Raw genomic sequence first — 21,096 nt, 5'->3', positions numbered from 1 at the left:
CCTCAACATCAACCTCTAGCTTCTCAATAACACGAGCAGGAGGTGCAGGAGCCTTAAGGTTACGCGCCTTACCCTTTCTAGCTAATTGTATATTAGTCCTAAGTTGCTTTTTAGCTGCGCGCGCAAGTAGGGCTTCTTCGCGCTCTACGGCCTTCTGCTATTTTTCTTGCAACTTAATCTCCTGTGTAGCTATCCTTTTCTGCGCCCTTTGCTTAAGCATAGCCTGTTTCTCCTGCTTTTTCTGCTCCTTAGCTAGCTTATCGCAATCCTTTTAGTGTTGTAGTTCTTCTGCTTTAGCGTCTTTTTAGGCTTAGCGATTGCGGGCAGCTTTAACTTTAGATGGTGACTAGAAGACGGCGCCGCTAGCGTAATTCTTGGAGGGTTTGAGTAGTAATGCCTTGCCACGCTTACGGCGCTTCTTCTTATTAATAAGGGCATCTCTAAGGCAATTATTTTTATGCTAGAGGAGCTGTTTTTAAGTCGCTATCGCGTGTATCGTGTAAGAAAGCTGCGAGGCGCGTTTATCGTAGATATTCTCAACTACCTCTCGCAGGAGTCGTTTAATTTTACGCTAATCGCTTGCAGAGAGTACTAACGACGTACTATCGCTACTTAATAGCCTCTTAGGCTCTAGATTCTTGAATTTCTTTAATATAGCGTTGCTATCCAGTAGAGAGATGCTAGTAACTTTAAAGGCGTTAATAATCGTTTCTTCGGCGAACGCGATCCTATATGCCCTATAGAAGAAGCAGAAGAAGTCGCGCTTAGTAATAGATGTGAGTCCCTAGTTGTTGTATATATATTCGCTAAGCTCTTTTGTATATGCAGCTAAAAGAGGCTTAAAAAGGCAGACATCTAGAGGCTGTAGCGTATAGGTTAAATACGGCGGGTAGATAGCTAGAAGGATTCGATTTCGATCGCAGAACTTAATAAACTTCATAGTAATATGTGAGCCATGCCTATTAAGGATTAGGAGCCGATAATCGCGCTTTGCCTTCTTCTTCGTCTTCTCTTGAAAGCACCTCTTGAGCCAGGCAATCCCGAGTTCGTTGTTTGTCCATCCAGATAGTAATAAGGCGAAGAAGGCCTGGTGCTCTTAAGAATTAAAATCCTGCAACTATGTATCCTAGATATTGCCAGAAGCCGCCTAATATATTAGGGCAGGATTAAGAGAGCTGCCGTCGGCGCATATACAAGCTATTGTCGTTATCCACTCCCTGTTGCCGTCCTAGAGTACCTGCTTGACGCCTTCTTAATTATATCGCTGTCGGGAGAACACGCGCTTTATTTTTAACACCACCCCGATTAAGAAGCCCTTCTTATTCATGTTGTATGTATTTAACGGCGCGATATTATACTGCTTAATCTTATCGTCTAAAAGCTTGAAATAGAGAGCGTATTTGAAGGCTGAATTAGCTTTGTGGCGCTAGTTATTAATACTAGATGTCTATCGCGATACAAGGTTAATTTAATGCCGCGCAATATAGCGATCAACCTAGTGTTTTCCAGGCTCTTAATAGGCTATTTCTGCTGCGAAATTTTGTATTATCTCTCTTGTAGGGGGTAGGCCTCGTACACACAGCTTATTAATATACTGTAGAAGCTGTTTTTCCTGTATAGTGTTGAGGAGTCGCTTTTTCTCAGCCCGTGATGTATTGGTGCCCTAAACCCCGCGATAACGCTTCGAGAGCCGCGACCGCTCAACGCCGTACTCCCGAGCAACCTGGGATATATTAGGAGGTCCTCCCAGCTCTAGGGATTTTAAAGCTTCAACAGCTGCGTCAATCGGGTCCATATTGGTGGAGTTATGAGGTGTTGAAAATATACGCGTTTTGGTGTTAACTGTGCGTTGAGTAGGGTCTGTGCGTTGAGTGGGGAAATACAGTATATACTACGCGTTCTTATTACAACCTCTTAACTAGTATACTCGCGCGTCTAGCTAAATTTTCTTTACCTTCTATAGCGCTTACGCTAGTCTATTATACTTCTCGCTGTTAAGGCCTAGATCTAAGAAGCTACGCGACAGGACGACGTTGTCTAGAATACGGATTGCAGAGAATGCTGCTAGCGGCAGCTAGGTTAACTAATAACTCGCCTTGTTAGCTATGGCGTTGCCGCCTTGTCCCCTAAGGCAGCATTCCCCTCCGCAAAGACCTCGTCCGATGACGTCGTTTTTCCTGCGCCCAGCTTCCCTAGGACAATTGTTTCTTGCTGTCTTTCTACTATAATAAGCGACGATTCATGTTCGCATGCGTAGACTAGAAGTTGCATTGTAGTGCTCGTGGGAATAGACTATAGGAGCGTTTTCGAGATAGACGAGGTTCGATCTAGAAGTAGTTCTAAATAGTAATTATATAGTTTAATTTCTAGGTTTAGACAACTAGTTGCGACGTTTCGTGGCGAACGCTTTCTTTAACTTATTTCTAGAAATAAGCCCCAGAGCCCTCGGACTTCCTCGGAGCACGACCCTACCGCGCGGCTTAAAGAGCTAGAGTAAACAGGGTCTAAACCGCTACAAAAGCCGTCTTACGCGGTTGGATTTACTCAGCAGAAGCAAGTGAAGCGTCCGTTTGGATGCTCTGGATTAAATCCTCTGTAGTAACGATGGCAGCTCTATTCGATCGACTCTAGTGCACCATTGTTCCTAGTAAGTTAGCGCATTTGTATTTTAGCTGCCAAGATCCGCCCACTCTAGGTTACGTGGACTTGCTAGTTGCCTCTATGTCCGTTTCTCGGCTTCTTTACTATACAAAGTCCGACTGAATTCTGAAAGTGGCATATCGTCAAGCTCTCTATCGTGGATTGGACCTCCTCGTAGTATTCATACAATAGGTGCATTGCCTGTGATCGAACACGATCATGATCCAACCGAACCATCAGCCCTTATACGTATCATATGCTTGCGTCAAAGAGTAAAGTACTGCATGAGACTTTGGGTAAATCGCCAACACACTATCGCCCATCACATGAACCCGCAGACTGCAGATCACGATAGGGAAGCTTCCATCCCAGTCTTGCCAGTAATTGGTGCGCACCCTTGCTGATTACCGACTCTAGAAAGCAGTCGCGAAAATCGACATCTTTGCATGAATGAATAAGCGAAATCCAAGATGCCGCTTCCGATGAGTGGGACGTGAGCGAAGCAATATAAGTCTTGCGATCTTGTTGAAGAGTTCGGCTTGGGGGCAGGACGGGTTCCTGGAGCTGAAGCAAGCGAGGCAAGCGGCCAGCCAACTGAATTGGAACCTTTGCAGCAAATCCCCAATCGATAATACTTCCACAGTTAGCAACATAAGCGTATCTACTCTTGACGCCTGCTTACCCAGTGACGTTGTATTCCGAGTCGGCTAGTATGTTCTGCGGTGATAGATCACCGTGATCAATGGCGTATGGCGCGTTCTCTAATTCCAGATGAAGCACTTGAGGAAGAAGTCTTCTCTGCTCAAAACAGTCTTGCTCAGTTAATCGGGGAAGTTCACCCTTGCGAACTCGGCGGAGCTTGTTGTCTATCAATCTCAAGAAGTACTTTGTAGCGGTGCCCCCTACAATTATTAATAGGCATTTACACAAGGTGGGCGTGTGAACACACTGTTTTCTTTGGTACACTCGATGAGAGACATCTGAATCTCGGCGATTTGACCAAGGACTTTATCGCGGAGAGGCCTGGGTGGGTCGACGGGAGACCAGGAGAGGGGTGAGCCTTCGATCCACGATAACGCCAGGAACGGAAATCCAACCAAGTTTTGGAATGTGAAGCTGGATCCAAGGTATTTTGGAGCCCAACGAAAGCCTTTTCGGTTAATCTCTTGAAGCACGTCTCGTTCGGCTTGGAGAACATTTATAATAACGTCTTGGGAATCGCTTTGGACGTGGATAGGAATGCGCACAGACCAACTTTCTCCGTCCGAAAAGTCTGCCTTGAATATGCAACACTGACCACCCTCCAAATGCAGTTCGTTCAAGACTGGAACTTCGCCATCGGGTTGGAAAGCAGAAATCGCGGTAGGTATGTTTTCCGGGCGGAAGTTCTGCATCAGGTCTGGTGGCATCGTGTAGCGCGACCGGCTTGTTCGCGACGATGAGAGAGGAGGGGAAATAGAAGTGTGGAGGATTTGTGCCTCTGGCGGCGGGGCAAGCATGACTCAAACCTATACCAGATTAGGATTAGTGCGACAGAACACATATCAGCCCGTGAGACAGCTAGCTTGAACTCACTGCATATCTCTTTCGATCAGAGTCACAATAATACGAATATCATGAATGAATGCAATTGAATCCCACAAGCCGCTAGGTTATGTCCATGCTGAAGAAACTCCATGAGCGAATAGCATGGCAAACATTGTCATGCATCCATCCTAGTCCGCGAAAGCCAGTCCATCCTCTTCCCTGATAAGGACGCATCGCTGTCATTAGTTGGGAGTCTAACCAGACTGTGTGATAACATGAGCGCCATGACCATGGGGGTCGGTGCGGTTATCGCAAGTGCATCTGCATCCTCGCTTTCTGATTGTTTCAGAGAAGTACCAAGCAGTGTCCGTCTGCACCAAGCCATCGGGATACTGTGTGGAAGACCGGTTAGTTGATTATGCTAAATCAGTCGAAGATTGACGTACATCTTTCGGCTTCAGGTTGATGTTGGCTAGGCCCTCAGTGATCTCACATGTACCCTCAAAGTCATCCCCAGGGTACTCGCGTAAGCCGAACAGCTGCCTCAGACCCAATTTGTCAAGCTCTGCCATGAGTTTGGCTGCGAAGGCAAGTTCCTTTTCTCCGATCTCAAGTTTGTGCCCTTTTGAGTACCGGAACTCTGTTGGCACCAACTTCCCCTCGGGGGAAAGCCCCAGAATCATTGGTTGGGGCTTATCCATCCCCTCACCAGGAGTCGCGTTCCAAGGAGTCGATGTGTTGTTGTAAGTGACCATAATCTGCCCAGCACGGAGATTGGAGTGACGGTGCATCATGGCCAGCCCGAAATGGCGATCCATGCCGCTGTTAGTGAAGAGGGGTCTGAAGATTTCCTCGACCAGTTTCGGGCCATCCGACTCGATGAAGGCGTCTCGCGCAGTGTTAAGATTCGGAAGGCTTTGGAAATAGTCGTGGGAGTACGGAGCGAGAGCGACGGTCATGATGACGTGGAGGAAGTGTGTTGAAATGGAGCGAAGACAGTAGCTGACAGCAGAATGTAGCTGGCTAGAGATGACCGCTTGGGCATTGTGGCCGAGTTGCTGGATAGATAGCAATCCTTCGCATCAGTAGACTGGTGCACGTCGCATCGCACATCGCACGTCGCATCGCACATCGCACGTCGCATCGCATATCGCACGTCGCATCGCATATCGCACGTCGCATCGCATATCGCATCGCACATCGCACGTCGCATATCGCATCGCACATCGCACGTCGCATCGCACATCGCACGTCGCATCGCACATCGCACGTCGCATCGCACATCGCATTATCGGCTTAGATTCGCTTAGTGTTGGTGGTAGAATAGCCCGGTCCCTGCATCCGATAGCATATGATATTGAGGGGCTTCTATGAGCTGAGCAGGCTGGAATTGACCGGGACCGAGAAGGTGGAGAAAGCTCCAAATTTGCGTAGGGAAGTTTGTGGGAGCTGGATGTAGAGCGACCCCGTTCGGCTTATTGCCACTTGGCTGGTTTTCATTGGGCGGGGAATCTTCGGATCAAACTGGCTTAAAGCTTTGATTGGTGCAGCCTGTTTTCGGCGCATGCCCGTGCGTTCGGCCAGTGACAGTGGACGAAGTTGTGCCCGGAAAGATCACCCACCCTGAAACATTGTCGACTCGACAGTCCGCCTATACGCGTCTCTCAAAATGTGAGCATGAAGTTTAGGGCTCGCATAACGTGCTGACGCCGAACCAGGTGCACCCATATCACCACGATCAAGGTTACAACAGACGCCAATGGCCAAACACGATGGGTTACCGAGGTTAGGAGAGTCGACTGTGAGCAAGAAGATTGCCCAACATCCAATCGCAATCCAAATCGCCGTACCTGAAAGGTGTACGCTCTAGCTACGACGTACCAATGGACGTTCTTCCAATGCAGTCAAAGGGCAAGGGGAAGGAGGTGACTTTGCGATCAACTAGCGCACATGCTACACATTGGCTGTGTTTACGAGACATATCTGCTCTAAGAGCCTTTAGTGGTGCAATTACTCTTCTCCTTCAACCAAGCTTCTATCTTTTTCATTGCGAACTCGTCATGTCGTTGCGCAGAGGTGGTAAAATCCTCCTCTATCCAGCCATACGTGCCCGCGGAAAGAAGTTGCTCGCCAAACCGTCTACAAGACCTAAAGTCCAGAATGATCGGGTTATCATTGCTATCAAGTGCAATGTTCATTGGATTGAGGTCATTGTGTGCGAATCCAAGGGCATGGAGGTGTTCTACACCTGCGCGGATACCTTCCATGCAAGCAACAATGTTGAAACTATTTGAAACTTTCTTAAAGTGATACTGCAGAATGACTTGGTGATTTTCAAGGGCAATTCCGGTAATACGACCGCGATTGACAGTACGTCCGTAATATCTGATAAGATTTGGATGGTGGTGTTGTTTGAGAAACTCTAAGACCTCCGCTTCCTCGAGGAGCATTTGGGGCAAGAGCTTCGTCTCTTCTTCATCGTCAAGGCACAGAAGTTTCGGACGTTTGATGAAGAGATTCCTTTGGTCTGCATCTGAGACAGTGGAGATAGACGAGGGCCTTATCGGATAGACTTTTTCATCCGGGATTTGTTGCAAGAGTCGATTCAGATCTTCCACGGTCAAATCATACTTTCGTATATCGGGTGTCTGACCGAACCATGCCACGTCCTGGTTATCGACGTAGGTGAATGTTGTACGTTTGAATGCGCCGGTCTTATAATCTTCGACTTCGCAGAGGTTTCTCAGATCTCTCTTTGTGCTGATATTGGGACCTGGGAAAGAGTCTACTCGTGGCTGTTCAACGAACATGTTCCCAGAAACACTTCGGGTGTGCTTCTCGAGGCGGTATTGTGGACGTGCGGGGAGGTCGCGGGGAGGACAAACGTCTGAGGAACCGGGGATCCTGTTCCTCTAGGAGCATTAGCGGCATGAAAAAGTGTTTGAAAGCAGCGCAATACTGTAGAAGGGAGGGCACTTCGGCCGTTGTGCAAGTTTCTCCGTTTGATGGTGCTTGCGGTGGATGTGATGGCGAGCTTCGAGGGAGGTTAGTGATGCATGCGGAAGAGAACGCTTTCGTACCTAATCCCACGTACACGGCAGCACTGAAGCGAAGGGAATATTGCGCCCTGAACTTTTGGATAGACTCGCTCACAGTAGGTGACTGAACTTGAATCCGTAAGGGGTAGCTGAATGGAGAAGAAGACGTGGAGTATTAACACGGCTGACTGTGGGATGGTGTCGCTAAATTGCTTATATAATCCATTCGAGTGGCTAACTATTCGTGCCAGGGCTTAGCTTATAAAGCTAGCTAAGTTAGCGAGCTAACTCTTAATTCGATATTATCGTCTATACGATTTTTTTAAATAGCCTATTACTTTTATTAATACTTATAGTAAGAGCTAATTAAGAATATACTTTATTATCTCTAACTTAAGTCTTTATAATAGTATACGCCTCTAAATAATTTCTTTAAAGTCTATAGAATATAAATATTAGAAGTTTATACGTTTTACTAACTAGTATATATAGAACTTATCTACTACTACTAAGATCTATAGATAGAAAGAATCTTAAAGCTTTACTAAGTAATAGAATATTATATACGCTAAAAATTATATTTATAATTATTTTTTATAGATTCTACTAGACTACTTATTATATATAATAGCGCTAGCTACTCTTTATAGAATTCTTATATAACTCTAATATTATTAGTAGAAATTATAAGTAAGTTTTATAAAATATACTAGTACTCTTTTATACGTATATTCTATTTTAGCTAAATAATATAGTATATCTTTAGTATATAAACTAAGATCTAGAATTCTTAAGATTAGATATAAATACTAATATCTTATCTTTACTTTCTAGAAATAGCTTAAGCTATATTATATAAAGAATAGTTCTCTAAGCTATATATTAGCTAGAGAATTAGCTAGATATAATAGCTATAAAAACGCTAATAGTATATTATAGCTTATATATAAAAAGATTTATAGTTCTAGTATTAATAAACTTATTACTTCTACTAATATAGAACTATATAGTTATACTTATACTATAGATAAGTAGAAATAGAAATAAAGTTAAACTATAATAGTATAATAATAAAAGTTTAATTATCTATTTAATTTCTATCTCTAAACTTAAATATTAGAAAACTAATAATACTAAGCTCTTCTATAACTATAACTAAGAATTATAATTACTAATTATTATTTTTAGAATAAGTTAATTAAAGGTCTAGATTTAGATACTCTATTCTAAACGTTATCTTTTACTATATCTAAATACTTTTTAAATTTATCTCTAATTATAGCTAGTTTACTATTTATTTATCTATTTATAGTTAATTAACTTATCTACTTTTAGAGCCTCTATTTCTATATATTAATTATTCTTATTATAAACCTACTAACTACTACTTAGTTTCTTATTAGTAAGACTTTATTCTATTTATCTAAGTAATAGTAATATTATATAATTTCTTATACTTCTAGCTAAAGAGTTCTAATATAACTTAGAATAATAATAAGATAAAGTAGTACTATTATCTTAAGAGTAAAGTATAACTTAATAGTATATTATTTAAGAGTATACTAGTAGTAGTAATAATTAGTAGACTACTAAACTAGAGTACTTAGAAAATATATCTATATTAGAAGATAAGTATCTATATAATATAAAATATAATCTAACTTTCTTTATACTTTCTTTTTACTATTCTTTTATTCTAAAGTATAAGCTATTTCTACTTAAGTCTAGATATTATATTAGAACTTTAGATAGTAAAATAAATAGAATATTAAAGTAACTATTTTAGTAGACGTATACTCTTATTTTTACTTTAAGAAAATATAAAAACTATATATATACTATTATAGTTAGACTATAAGAGATAAATATAAAAAGTTATAAAGATAAAGTACTAGTAGAGTAGTAGACTTTAATATATAGATCTTAGAGACTTTTTCTATAGATTTATAAAAGCTTTTTCTATATTTTAGATAGTATTTCTATACTAAGATTTATATTAAGTAGAACTAAGATATAATAGTACTATACTAATACTAAGCTAGAATTAATTTAGTAAATAATTAGTTAGTTTACTTACTTACTTAGCTAATAGTAGTAATATATATAAGTAAGATATACTTTATATTTACTTATTTTTTCTTCTTATTAATTATAGATAGTAAGAGTATTAATATAATATATTAAATTTAAACTAGAAAGAAAAAAATAGTAGATTTAAAAGTATAGCTACTTATATTTAATAATAATAACTAGTTCTAAATACTAGATATCTATTACTACTTTTATAGATATACTAGATTTATAGTTACTATAGAGTAGTATATAATCTAATATCTATTATAAGAAATATAGCTAAGTCTAATATAAATAGTAAGTATAAGTAGTTATTTTATCTTTTTTTTTTTAGAGTTACTAGACCTAGTATTAATTATAGTCTCTAAGTAATTAGATTAATACTTAGCTAGTTATCTAGTATTACTTCTTTATTAGCTAAGCTATAATCTTTAAGTTATTAGAATAATTCTAAGTATAAAGAGGCTAGTTCTAGATTCTAAGTTTAAAGTTTAAGTTATTTAAAGACTTTAAAATTTAAGTTAGTAAAGCGTATATTAATAATAGAATAGATTCTTAAAAAGTACTTAGAAAGCTATAAATTATAGGTATTCTAGATAAAAGTTTATACTATCTATTAATTATCTTTCTATTCTATCTTTAAAATATTAAACTTAGTAATTAGATATTAGTAGAATATAAAGTCTTTTCTATTAATAATAGCGTAATATCTCTAGACTTTTATATACTTATTACTATAAGAGATTAAAAAGCTATTAATTTTATAATAAAGCTTATTCTTTTAATCTATAAGCTAGAAAAGCTCTATTAAACTATATAATATAATAGTTTAACTATAAGTATTCTACTAATTAGTAATATTAAGCGTAAATACTCTATATTTTACTTTACTAGTAAGAAATAGAGAGTATATATTATATATAGCTATAAAATAAAAATAATCTTCTAATTTATTTTTAATAAAGAGCTAAAGCTTCTATAGTTATTTCTAGATAAAAGCTTCTTACTTAAATTTAAGGCTATAGTCTAGTTATAGATATAATCTATAAAAAAGAATAGTATTATTCTAACTAGTATTAGTAGTTTCTCTAAAAGTTTTTAGATACTTAGCGCTATAAATTACTAAAATTTTAGTAGAAGAAATAATAAGCTACGTAATATTATAAATTACTCTAGTTTTATTTTTATTTTAATTAATTCTAAAGTATTCTTAAATAGTTTATCTTTAAATAATATATCTTTTAGTAGTAACTATAGTAAATCTAGAAGTCTTTAGTAAAGCGCTTTACTTTTAGTACTAATACTATCTTTATATCTATATATAAAGCTACTATATTTACTAAGTTAACCTTTATAATATAAATATTTATATAGAGTACTTTTCTATTTCTATAGTTATTAGTTACTTAGCGTTTATATTAAGACTATTTTAGTATTAATACTAGTATCTAAACGCTTATAGTAGAAAGAAGCTAATAAATTTTTTTTTACTAGTATAGACTAGATAAAATCTTAAAAATAGTCTATTATATTCTCTTATTTCTCTATTAGCTAGGTTTAGTTTTTATTCTAGTAGTTAACCTAAGTCTTTATAATTATCTTCTATCTAACTAGTTTACTAGCTAAAGCTATAGATGTTTATAGAGAAGATAATACTTTATCTTCTTCTTAAAATTACTTTAGTATTTTTATCTACTAAATAGAGTTAGGCGTTATCTAGATAGAATTAGTATCTTAGAAGCGTAGACTCTTACGTCTTTATATAGAAGAGGTAGAAGATAGTTAAATAGACTAGAGCTAGAGAGAGAGATTTTAGAGTTTATCTAAAGAGTATACGTCTTCTAGCTTATTAGTTTTAGTATTAGAGTCTTCTTTTAAGTTCTTTTTAGAGAACTTATATTAGAAGAAAGAAGGTTTTTAGAGCTAGTTTATAAAGTATATATCTTTTAGCTTATTAGCTTTAGCTTTAGAGTCTTCTTATAGACGTTTCTATTTAGTATAGACTAGCTAAAAAGTAAGTATAAAAGAGGTAGAAGATAGCTAGATATATTATAGTTATATGCTACTTTAAGTACTAGTATACTATATAGACTTTATAATAAAGATTTTCTACTAAGGTCTAGTTATAAGTTAGTATCTATTATTTTTAGTAGAAGTAGAATTAGACTATAGAGCTATTAGTATAAAAAGAGAAGTATAATATATAGTATAGCGCTAGATATATAATAATAGAATTAAAGAATAAATATAAAAGTATTAGCGTAAAGTTAAATAGAAAAAGTAGTTAGTTAGTAAGAAGATTTAATACTCTAGACTTAGCGCTAGTAAGAGGTAGATAGTAGTCTAAAATAAGCTAAAGAAATACTAATTAAACTATACTACTTATATATAGTAATAGTATAGCTATATATAATCTAGTCTATATAGTTATATAAATAAGTAGAGTAAGAATTACCTATTTAGCTTTAACTAAAGAAGTAAAAAAAGTAGATACTATAAATACTATTAGGTAATTATATAGTAAAATATAAGTAGAGTAATTATAATTAAGTTTATAGAATACTAGTAAAACTTTAGTTTCTAATTTAGATAAAAAAATTACCTAATTTAAATTAGTAGAATTACTTAATTTAGATAAAAATATTACCTAATTAGAGACTCTAATATTCTACTAAAAAGTAATTAGATATAATTAGAATTAGGTATAATTAAGTATAATTAATTAGCTAATTAGATAATAGAAATATATACTACTATATAGCTATATCTAATTAGAGCTTTATATACTTTTTCTAGCTATAAAATATTAAAAGTTTAGAAATAAACCTATATAGTATTAGTTTAGGTATTAGTTATTCTAATATTCTATATAGAAAATATATACTAAAATTAATTTTTTATTTTTTTATTACTATCTCTTTATATAATAATACTTATACTTATAATATCTAATTTCTTACTACCTCTTTATAATTATTATAATTAACCTTTCTAGTATATAGTAAATAGGTTTAAGAGTAGAAAATAAAAGAAAATATATAGTTTTTATTATAATTCTTAACTTATCTACTACTAATAGCGTATAGATAAAGCTATATAATCTCTATCTAGAAAGTAGTAGACGCTTTTAGATATTACTAATTTCTTTATTCTTAACCTTCTCTTCTCTTTTCTTTAGAAACTAAGCTTTTATACTATAGTAAAATAGACTATAGTAACTTCTACTCTATAACTCTAAAAGAATCTCTTCTCTTATAACTTCTTTTCTATATCTAGTATATTATTTACGCTATAGTCTAATACTATAACTAATACCTAGCTATCTATCTTTACTAGTAACTTACTAATATTTTTTTAGTAAGACTTATTAAGTTAGTTCTTTTTTTCTACTTTTCTCTTATTCTAGTAGAACTCTTAGTAAGACTTATTAAGTTAGTTCTTACTTTTAGCGCCTCTATTCTCTTAGTAGAGCGTATAGTAGTAGTTTCTATTAGATAATAATAAACTTACGCTAGATAACTTTACTATAGCTAAGATAGAAGTAAATACTTAACTATATAATATACTAACTTTACCTTCTATTCTAGATTCTACTTATTCTAATTTTCTATAAGAACCTATAATATTTAAATAGAATAAAACTCTAATTACTACTTTCTATAAGTATCTAAATAAGATTTAGCTTAAAATCTATAATATCTATAACTATTACTAGTTTAAGCTAGATATTTAGAGAGAAGAGTATAGAATCTACTAAGATAATTAAGTAAAGAACTTAGAGAAGCTAAGCTATATACCTCTATAGAGTTTAGAAAACTATTTTAATTCTAGATCTATATCTACTACTCTCTCTACTCTTACGTATATTAAAAAGATACTTATTACCTACGTTTACGTCTTTATAGAGATCTAGTAGTACTAAGATATCTAGTATAAGTATTAGAGATATATTTACTACTTCTTTATAAATATTAGTAAAGTATTTAGTAAGCTTCTACTTCTTTCTTAGAACCTTAATATTATTATTCTAAAGCCTCTTACTAGTAAGTAGAATAACCTAGATACTATTAACTAGTAATTTAAGAAAGACTATAAAGTTTATTAACCTATTATTCTTACCTAGCTTTAGTACCTAGTAAAGTACTATCTAGGCTATTAAGATATTAAGATTAATAAAGACGCGCTTTAATATCTCTCTATTAATAGTTTTATTAATAATAGTCTTTCTATAGTTAAGTATAGTAACACGAATTCTAAAGATAGTAATAGTTCTTCTCTATTATTCTTACTTAAGTCTAATACGTTAACTAATACTAATATTTAGAATACTAGTATACTACTTAGTAGTTTTATAAAAGATTTCTAATCTACTATATCTAGCTAGATACTAAAGAATAATAGTAGTTATTATAGAAATTCTATATTTACTAATAATAGTAATAGTAATAAGAAGAATCTTTCTTCTAAGACTACTACTATTCTAGATATTATTCTAGATATAGAAGAGTTTAAAACTCTATAGTAGTAAATTTAAAAAATAACTAACTATATCTTCTTATCTATAGAGTCTATTTATTATATACTATTATTAGAGTTTAATACTAAGAAGCCTCTCTTAAGCCTAGTATTTTTATTTCTTTTTTCTAATAGAACTACTAAGTTTATATACCTATATATATAAGATATTAATTTTAATAACTATATATACTATCTAATATACTATAAGAATAGTTAATTTATCTAATATTTATAATTTTATTTTATAACCTTTAATATACTTCTATAGTAATAAACTACTATAAAAGCTAGGTTCTACGTTTAGCGTAACTCTAATACTAATACTATAACTACTAAGAATATATAAGTAGTCTTTAATAAAAAAAATAGTAGATAGCGTCTAGTAGATTTAGTAGTCTAGTATATATCTACTATTTATAGAATATAAGTCTATTAGACTATATAAAAGAAAATACTTAAGATAATAGTATATATTAACTTCTACTTACCTAATATATAAACTAATATCTATTTTATAGATATAATAACTATTCTATCTATTACTATTTATTATCTTTTTAGTAGCTAAGTAATACTAGTATAACTTATTATAGTTTAGTCTACGTTTTAAAAAGTAGTATAACGTAACTATAAGAAACTATATTAGAATAGTAAAAGAGTTTATTTATAATAATTCTTATATAATAGCTTTCTAGTTCTACTAATAGTTTAAGTTATTTAAGAAGTACTATCTTATTCTAAAGTTTAATATATCTAACTCTTAGAACTAGTATAAATAGTAGAATTAAGATAGCTTATATAGCTATAGTCTCTACTATTATAAAAGTACTTTTAACTCTAATATTAAGTTAAAGAATAAAACTACTCTATTTAGTATAGCTTATCTAGTCTAATACTAGAGCTATTATATTTTTACTATATACTCTAAACCTAATCTATAGTAGTTATCTAAAAAGAGCTTTATTTTTATTTTTATTTTTTTAGATATACGCTTTAATTTCTAGAAACTATTATCTATTTTAACTTACTACTATTTATATTAATACTAGACTAGATACTATCTCTAGAAAAATAGTAAGAATAGAAATAAAATCTACTAATTTAATATACTATAGCTTCTACTATAAACTTCTACTTTTAAAAAACCTAAGTTTAAGTTTTATCTTTAGTTTCTAGCTAAGTATAACTATATCTATCTAAATATATACTTATAAGAACTAGTTTTTAGATAGTAGACTAATACTAATATTTAAGTCTATATTAGTACTACTAGTATTATTTAGTATATAGATATTTACGCCTTTAAGAGTAAAATATAGAGTAAGTTCTATAAGAATATAGCTATTAAGCTACTATCTTATATCTAAACTACTAATCTCTTATTCTTTTTTACTATAAAGTTAATAAATAAGTCTATTATATAGTATAACTATAATATCTAGAAAGTTCTATATACGCTATTTTAGTTTTCTTTTATCTACTATACTTAGACTATTATCTATATAGACTATTATCTAGTTAATAGTTAATCTAGAACTTTTATCTTCTAGAATAATAATTCTAGTTAGCTAGAAGATAATAATAATAATAGTAATAAAGTCTTCTTTTAGAGTAGTTAAAGTATTCTCTAGAAGTACTAAGAGTAATTCTTTTTTTATAAAAATATTTTCTACTTAAACTTTCTTCTATACTATAACTATATTAAGTATAAATCTTACTCTAGAGCTAAAGCTTAGATTTAAAATTTCTACCTATAATATTTAGTAGTAGCTAATCTAGAGTAGTTTTCTAGAGTAAAGCTTATGCTTTATTACTCTTTCTATTAATCTAAAAACGTCTAGGCCTTTAATAACTACTAGTTTCTATCTTTTACTTCTATCTATAGCTACTATTATAGTATTTATATCTATACTATATAGAACTTCTATAGTAATCTAGATCTTAGTACTAATAAGAATAACTTTAATTTTAAGAATATATTACTACTAGGGAGACTATCTTTTAATAAGCTTATAAATTAATAACTAGAGTCTAAGAAAGTCTCTATAGATAAAGACTACTTAGATAACTACTCTATAGACTACGTAAAGAACTAGTATATTAAAGAGTATATTAACTCTTTTAACCTTAATTCTACTATATATTAGGCTAATCTAAAAAGGTTTTATCTAGTTAACTAGGTAATCTAGACTAATATCTTACCTAATACTCTTTAGGCTAAATAGTAACTTTTTTATAATTTTATTATTAACTACTATATAGCGTATCTAAATAGTAACTCTCTAGTATAGTTACTAGTTAATCTTAATAGTGTAAGTAGAACTAGAAAGATGTATATTATTAAAATACTCTTAAATACTCTAGATACTCTTACTACTTATACTAAGTATAATTCTCTAGTATTATAATATATGCTAACTAGTATAGTAGTATATCTTATCTCTAGAAGAACGCTAAACTCTATCTTTTATATCTTTTTAGTACTACGTAGTAGCGTACTTAAGCTATTACCTCTAGCTACTCTTTAGTTAATCTAGTTAAGCTTAGTAAGAGTCTAATATATTATTCTTAATAAAAAGTCTATAGTTAGCCTTCTTATACTTAGCTAGGTATATAGCTAATATAGTAAGATATTTTTAGCTTAGATTTATCTTCTATTTACTAGTATAAATATTATTCTTTTAGAAGACTTTTATTAGCTTTCTTCTATAGCGTGTAGACTACTTTATAACTAATTAAAAGCTAAACCTATAGAGACTTATAGTTAGTCTCTTTATATTTAATTTATAAAAATAATTATTCTAGATATTATTATATAATAATAGAGTATAGACTAGACTACTTTTTAGAATACTCTTAATAGACTTTAGGTTAGAGAGTATATCTAGGTTAACTAGAGTTTATTTATATAGCGCTATTAGACTACTTTTACTAAGTATAAGTATTAAAACTTTAGCTCTACTATTTACTTATATAGTACTTAAGTAGAAGTAGCTATTATTAACTATACCTCTATATAGAATATCTTATAGCTAGTTCTTATAGCCTAGACTAAGTATAATTATAAAAAACTTTAATATATATCTATAGAGAAGGCTAGTAACTTATCTAGTAAGTTATCTATCTATATTAGTATTTAATTTATACTTCTCTATAATATTTAGATAGAGTATAGTCTTATTAATAGTACTACTAGTAAGATTAATAGTATTTTATAAACGTCTACTATATAAAACTATTAAAAAAAGATACTACTAGCTATTTTTATTATCTTTAACTATTATAGTAGTTCTAGTCTATATATATATACTAATAGTAAGATTATTATTTCTATCTTTTTTATTTTCTAGAAATTCTACTATAACTATACTATTAGCTTCTAGTTTTAGTTTTTCTTATACTTTATATAGACTATAACTATATATAAATTATAAAACCTTAGTTTTAAGAAAACTATAATCTATATAAGTAGTACTAGAAACTATACTTCTAGTCTTCTATATATAGTAGTATCTTAGATTAAAAGTATTAAAAGTCTTATATTTAATAAGCTTTTTAGCTTCTAGCGTCTAAGGTAGAAGAAGTTAATAACTTCTAAAAATATTAAGATAGATATATAGTAGTAGAGTAGGTAATAAGTTTAGGCTATAGATATTTAATTTAGGTAGTAGTCTAGTCTAATATATTATCTAATATCTTATTAGTCTAGATTTTACTCTTATAATTTCTAATCTTCTAATATTTCTTAGTAGAATCTATTACTCTATATATAGAGTATAACTATCTTAGTAGTCTAGTTTAATATACTACCTAATACCTTAGTAGTCTAGATTTTATCTTTATAATCTCTAGTCTTTCTCTATATCTAGGCGTATTACTATTAGCCTTCTAATATCTTTTAGTAGAATCTATTACTCTATATATAAGAGTATAACTACTTTAACCTCTAATATTTACTCTAGTATATACTTAGTATTATTATTATTAAGTTCTTTTAGTAGAAACTCTTTAGTAATACTATATTTATAGTATTAGTAATAGTTTAATACTTAAACTAATACTAGACTTACCTATAATTAGTTAGATAGTAATTATTAAATAGCTTTAGAAGAGATAGTACTTTATTTTCTTTTACTAGGTTAATCTTACTATATATATATAGCTTCTATATCTAATATTAAAAAGTTAGAGCTATAACTACTTATTCTACGCTAAAGAATAGTATATAGAACTATTACTTTAGAGCTAGAATAGATAAAGTTAAAGTAGGCCTATATTATATTAGTTAATATATTAGTTTTTTAGAAAGCTATATTTATACTTACGCGAATAGCTTATAGTTCTATATAGAGAATATATATCTTTAAGCTAAAATTATTAAGTATAGTAAGCTTTTAACTAACTTTATTAATTATATTTCTTTATTTAGTTTAGATAATATGCTAGTTACGTAGTAGTATAAACTTAGTAGTCTTCTTCTAGAATTTAGCTATTACTATAGAATTAAACTCTACGTTTTCTATTATTATATCTTTTATTTTAATATCTTTATTCTTATCTATAGTATTCTAGTTATTATTATTTAAGAATAGAATAGTTTAAGTAGTAGTATTAGAATTAATAGCTATTTCTAAAGAGTTAAAGTTAATACTAATATTATATATATACTATATAGATATATAAAAGGTTTATTAAGATAGGTATTTATTACTAGAATTTCTAGACTTTACTTACTAGGTCTAGTACTTACTAGTAGAGAATCTATAGAATATTAGTTATATAGTTTAATATATAGACTAATATCTATAAGTACTTACTAATAATTAATAGTAATATTCTTAGACTATACTTTAAGCTCTTTTATAAGCTAATTTTTCTTAGTCTTATTATTCTACTTATTTATTTTCTATTAGACTACTAGTATAAACTTTTTTTTCTAGAAGTCTAAGTAGTACTTATTAGTAGTATTCTTATCTAGTAGTACTTAGAATTCTTTATCTTTTTTCTTTTTATATATTTATTAGTTCTTAATAGTATTATAGTTTATAAATAACTTTTTTTTTTATAATTTTTAAAGTACTATATTATAATTAGTATAATAGTCTATATATTAGTTTATAAAAGCTAAAAAAGAGTATTAGTATAATATTTAATAAAAGTTATAGGTTTTTTAGTTTATAATACTTATAAGTTAAAAATTTTATTTATTTATAAATAGATAAGAGAATTTTATAGCTTATACTATAGAAGTAGAATAATAATATTATACTTATAAAATTATATAATTTTTAGTATACTATCTTTATCTTAACTTTTTAATTTCTAAAAATTTTCTTCTTTTTTATACTATACTTTCTTACTACTCTACTTAGTAAATTTTATATATAGAGTAATATTTTAGCTATTATAAACTAATATACTTAACTAATATCTTTCTTTACTTTTTATTCTACTATTTTATAAGTACTTAAGTTTCTTTTTACTTTTATTATTATTTTTTTATTATAACTTTTTAATTTAACTTTTCTTATTATACTTATTATTACTATTCTAATACGTTTATCTATATATTAGATTTTTATTCTACGTTATTATAATATAGAAAAGCTAAGTATTAAAAAGCCTTATCTAAAGCTCTAGATACGTCTTAACTTCTACTAACCTTATTAGAAAATCTAGTCTAAGTCTTCTATACTCTCTTCTATACTAGAGAGTTCTACTAGGTTAGATATTTTAGCTCTATAGTCTTAAATAGAGAATTCTAATCTACTAGCTACTTCTTCTATACTATCTTCTAGTCTATATTCTCTACTATCTTCTAGTCTATATTCTCTACTATCTTCTAGTCTATATTCTCTACTATCTTATAGTCTACGTTCTCTACTATCTTCTAGTTTACGTTTTCTACTATCTTCTAGTATATATTATCTATTTACTTCTTTACTTAATTCTACTTTACTATCTAGACTTACTCTACTAGTTACTTCTACTAAGTAAGCTTTTACCTCTTTAATTAATAGTTTTACTAGGTCTACTCTATTAGCTACTATAACTTCTTTAACTATTTATTATAATCTAGCTAGACTTACGTATAAAGGTATAGCTTATACTTATAGTAGTTATAGTAATAGTAGCTTTTATAGTACTATTACTACTAAGATACTAAGAAAGAAATCTACTTAGATAAATACTAGTTAGTTAGATATTAGTCTATATATTAGGTCTTACTAACTATTTTTAGCTTTTAGAGGTAAGAATAAAAAGACTTAGAAGATATTAAAGTAAAAGAAGATCTATAAGACTAATATAGGTACTAGTATTTAGAAGATAATTAGCTATAATATTAACGTACTCTACGCTTAAATCTATTATAAAGCTATGTCTAGAAAATCTAAAATACGCTATGTAGAGTTTAGTAGTAAGTATCTATATTATTATTTTTCTAAATTCTATATATAATTTACTAATATATTAAAGTATAGACTCTTTAGAAGATTAAGTACTACTAAAGAATAGTTAGTACTTTTATACTTATAATACTATTCTACTACCTTTACTATAAAATTAGTACTAAGTATAAGGCTAATATATACTAGTAAACTAATATACTTAGTATTTTCTAGATACTAACTAAGAACTTTTTATATACTTTTCTATAAAGTATATATTCTATTATATATATTAGTCTATATATTAGTCTAATCTACTTATAGCTACTAATTTTACTTATATTTATAAAAAGTATATTACTCTTTAGACTAGAGATATTAAGCTTATTCTACACGCTATATTTAATTTAGGTAATTAGTTTAATTTTATTAATAATAACTATAATAAGTTATCTATAGGTTAGATCTATAGCTACTTAAACTAGAGTTAAAGTAGTAAGTATTATAGCTTAGAGTTAGAGTTTAGTTTCTAAAATATTCTACTTATAGAATCTTTTAGGTATATAGCTCTATTAGCTTTATAGTAAAATATAAAAGCTTATCTACTAAATCTTTTTTTTTATATAATCTACTTACTATATCTTTTAAATATTTATAAATAATTAGCTTTATATCTTATATTTACTATAAACGCTTAGTAAATATCTTTAGCTAATAGATAAACTTATTAAAAATTAAACGTTAAAATTAGTTAGTAATTATAGTATTTATTAACTAAGATAGAATAGATAGATAGATAGTACTAAGAATTTACTAGTCTTATTAGTATTTAGTAAAATTCTTTAACTAGCTAAGAGTACTAATGTTTTTCTAGACCTATACTACTAATTATAGTTTTTCTTTTCTATATC

General features: G+C 30.4%; 3 protein-coding genes across 3 annotated transcripts; all 3 read right to left on the bottom strand.

The window, feature by feature from the left end:
• Positions 1 to 2,952: 2,952 nt before the first annotated feature.
• Positions 2,953 to 4,034, bottom strand: BU26DRAFT_442836 (uncharacterized protein; the record flags this gene model as incomplete). Its single annotated transcript, XM_033824523.1, has 3 exons — positions 2,953 to 3,274; positions 3,323 to 3,542; positions 3,590 to 4,034. 3 exons carry the CDS (start codon positions 4,032 to 4,034, stop codon positions 2,953 to 2,955), a joined length of 987 nt encoding a protein of 328 aa, XP_033675349.1.
• A 221-nt stretch (positions 4,035 to 4,255) lies between these two features.
• On the bottom strand, positions 4,256 to 5,126 carry BU26DRAFT_498111 (uncharacterized protein; the record flags this gene model as incomplete). Its single annotated transcript, XM_033826327.1, has 2 exons — positions 4,256 to 4,559; positions 4,614 to 5,126. 2 exons carry the CDS (start codon positions 5,124 to 5,126, stop codon positions 4,422 to 4,424), a joined length of 651 nt encoding a protein of 216 aa, XP_033675348.1. The 3' UTR covers positions 4,256 to 4,421.
• Positions 5,127 to 6,176: 1,050 nt separating this feature from the next.
• BU26DRAFT_470815 (uncharacterized protein) lies at positions 6,177 to 7,348 on the bottom strand (the record flags this gene model as incomplete). The annotated part of the gene is made up of 3 exons (XM_033825361.1): positions 7,248 to 7,348; positions 7,127 to 7,201; positions 6,177 to 7,079 (listed from the first exon to the last, which is right to left on the bottom strand). A coding segment is annotated over exon 3 (801 nt), but the record flags the coding sequence as incomplete, so codon positions are not given.
• Between the last annotated feature and the right edge of the window lie 13,748 nt (positions 7,349 to 21,096).

The sequence above is a fragment of the Trematosphaeria pertusa genome, assembly GCF_010094035.1.
Source record: "Trematosphaeria pertusa strain CBS 122368 unplaced genomic scaffold BU26scaffold_31, whole genome shotgun sequence".
NCBI lineage: Eukaryota > Fungi > Ascomycota > Dothideomycetes > Pleosporales > Trematosphaeriaceae > Trematosphaeria > Trematosphaeria pertusa.
Note: the sequence above shows the minus strand (reverse complement) of the source record. Positions and strands in the feature narration are given on the sequence as shown.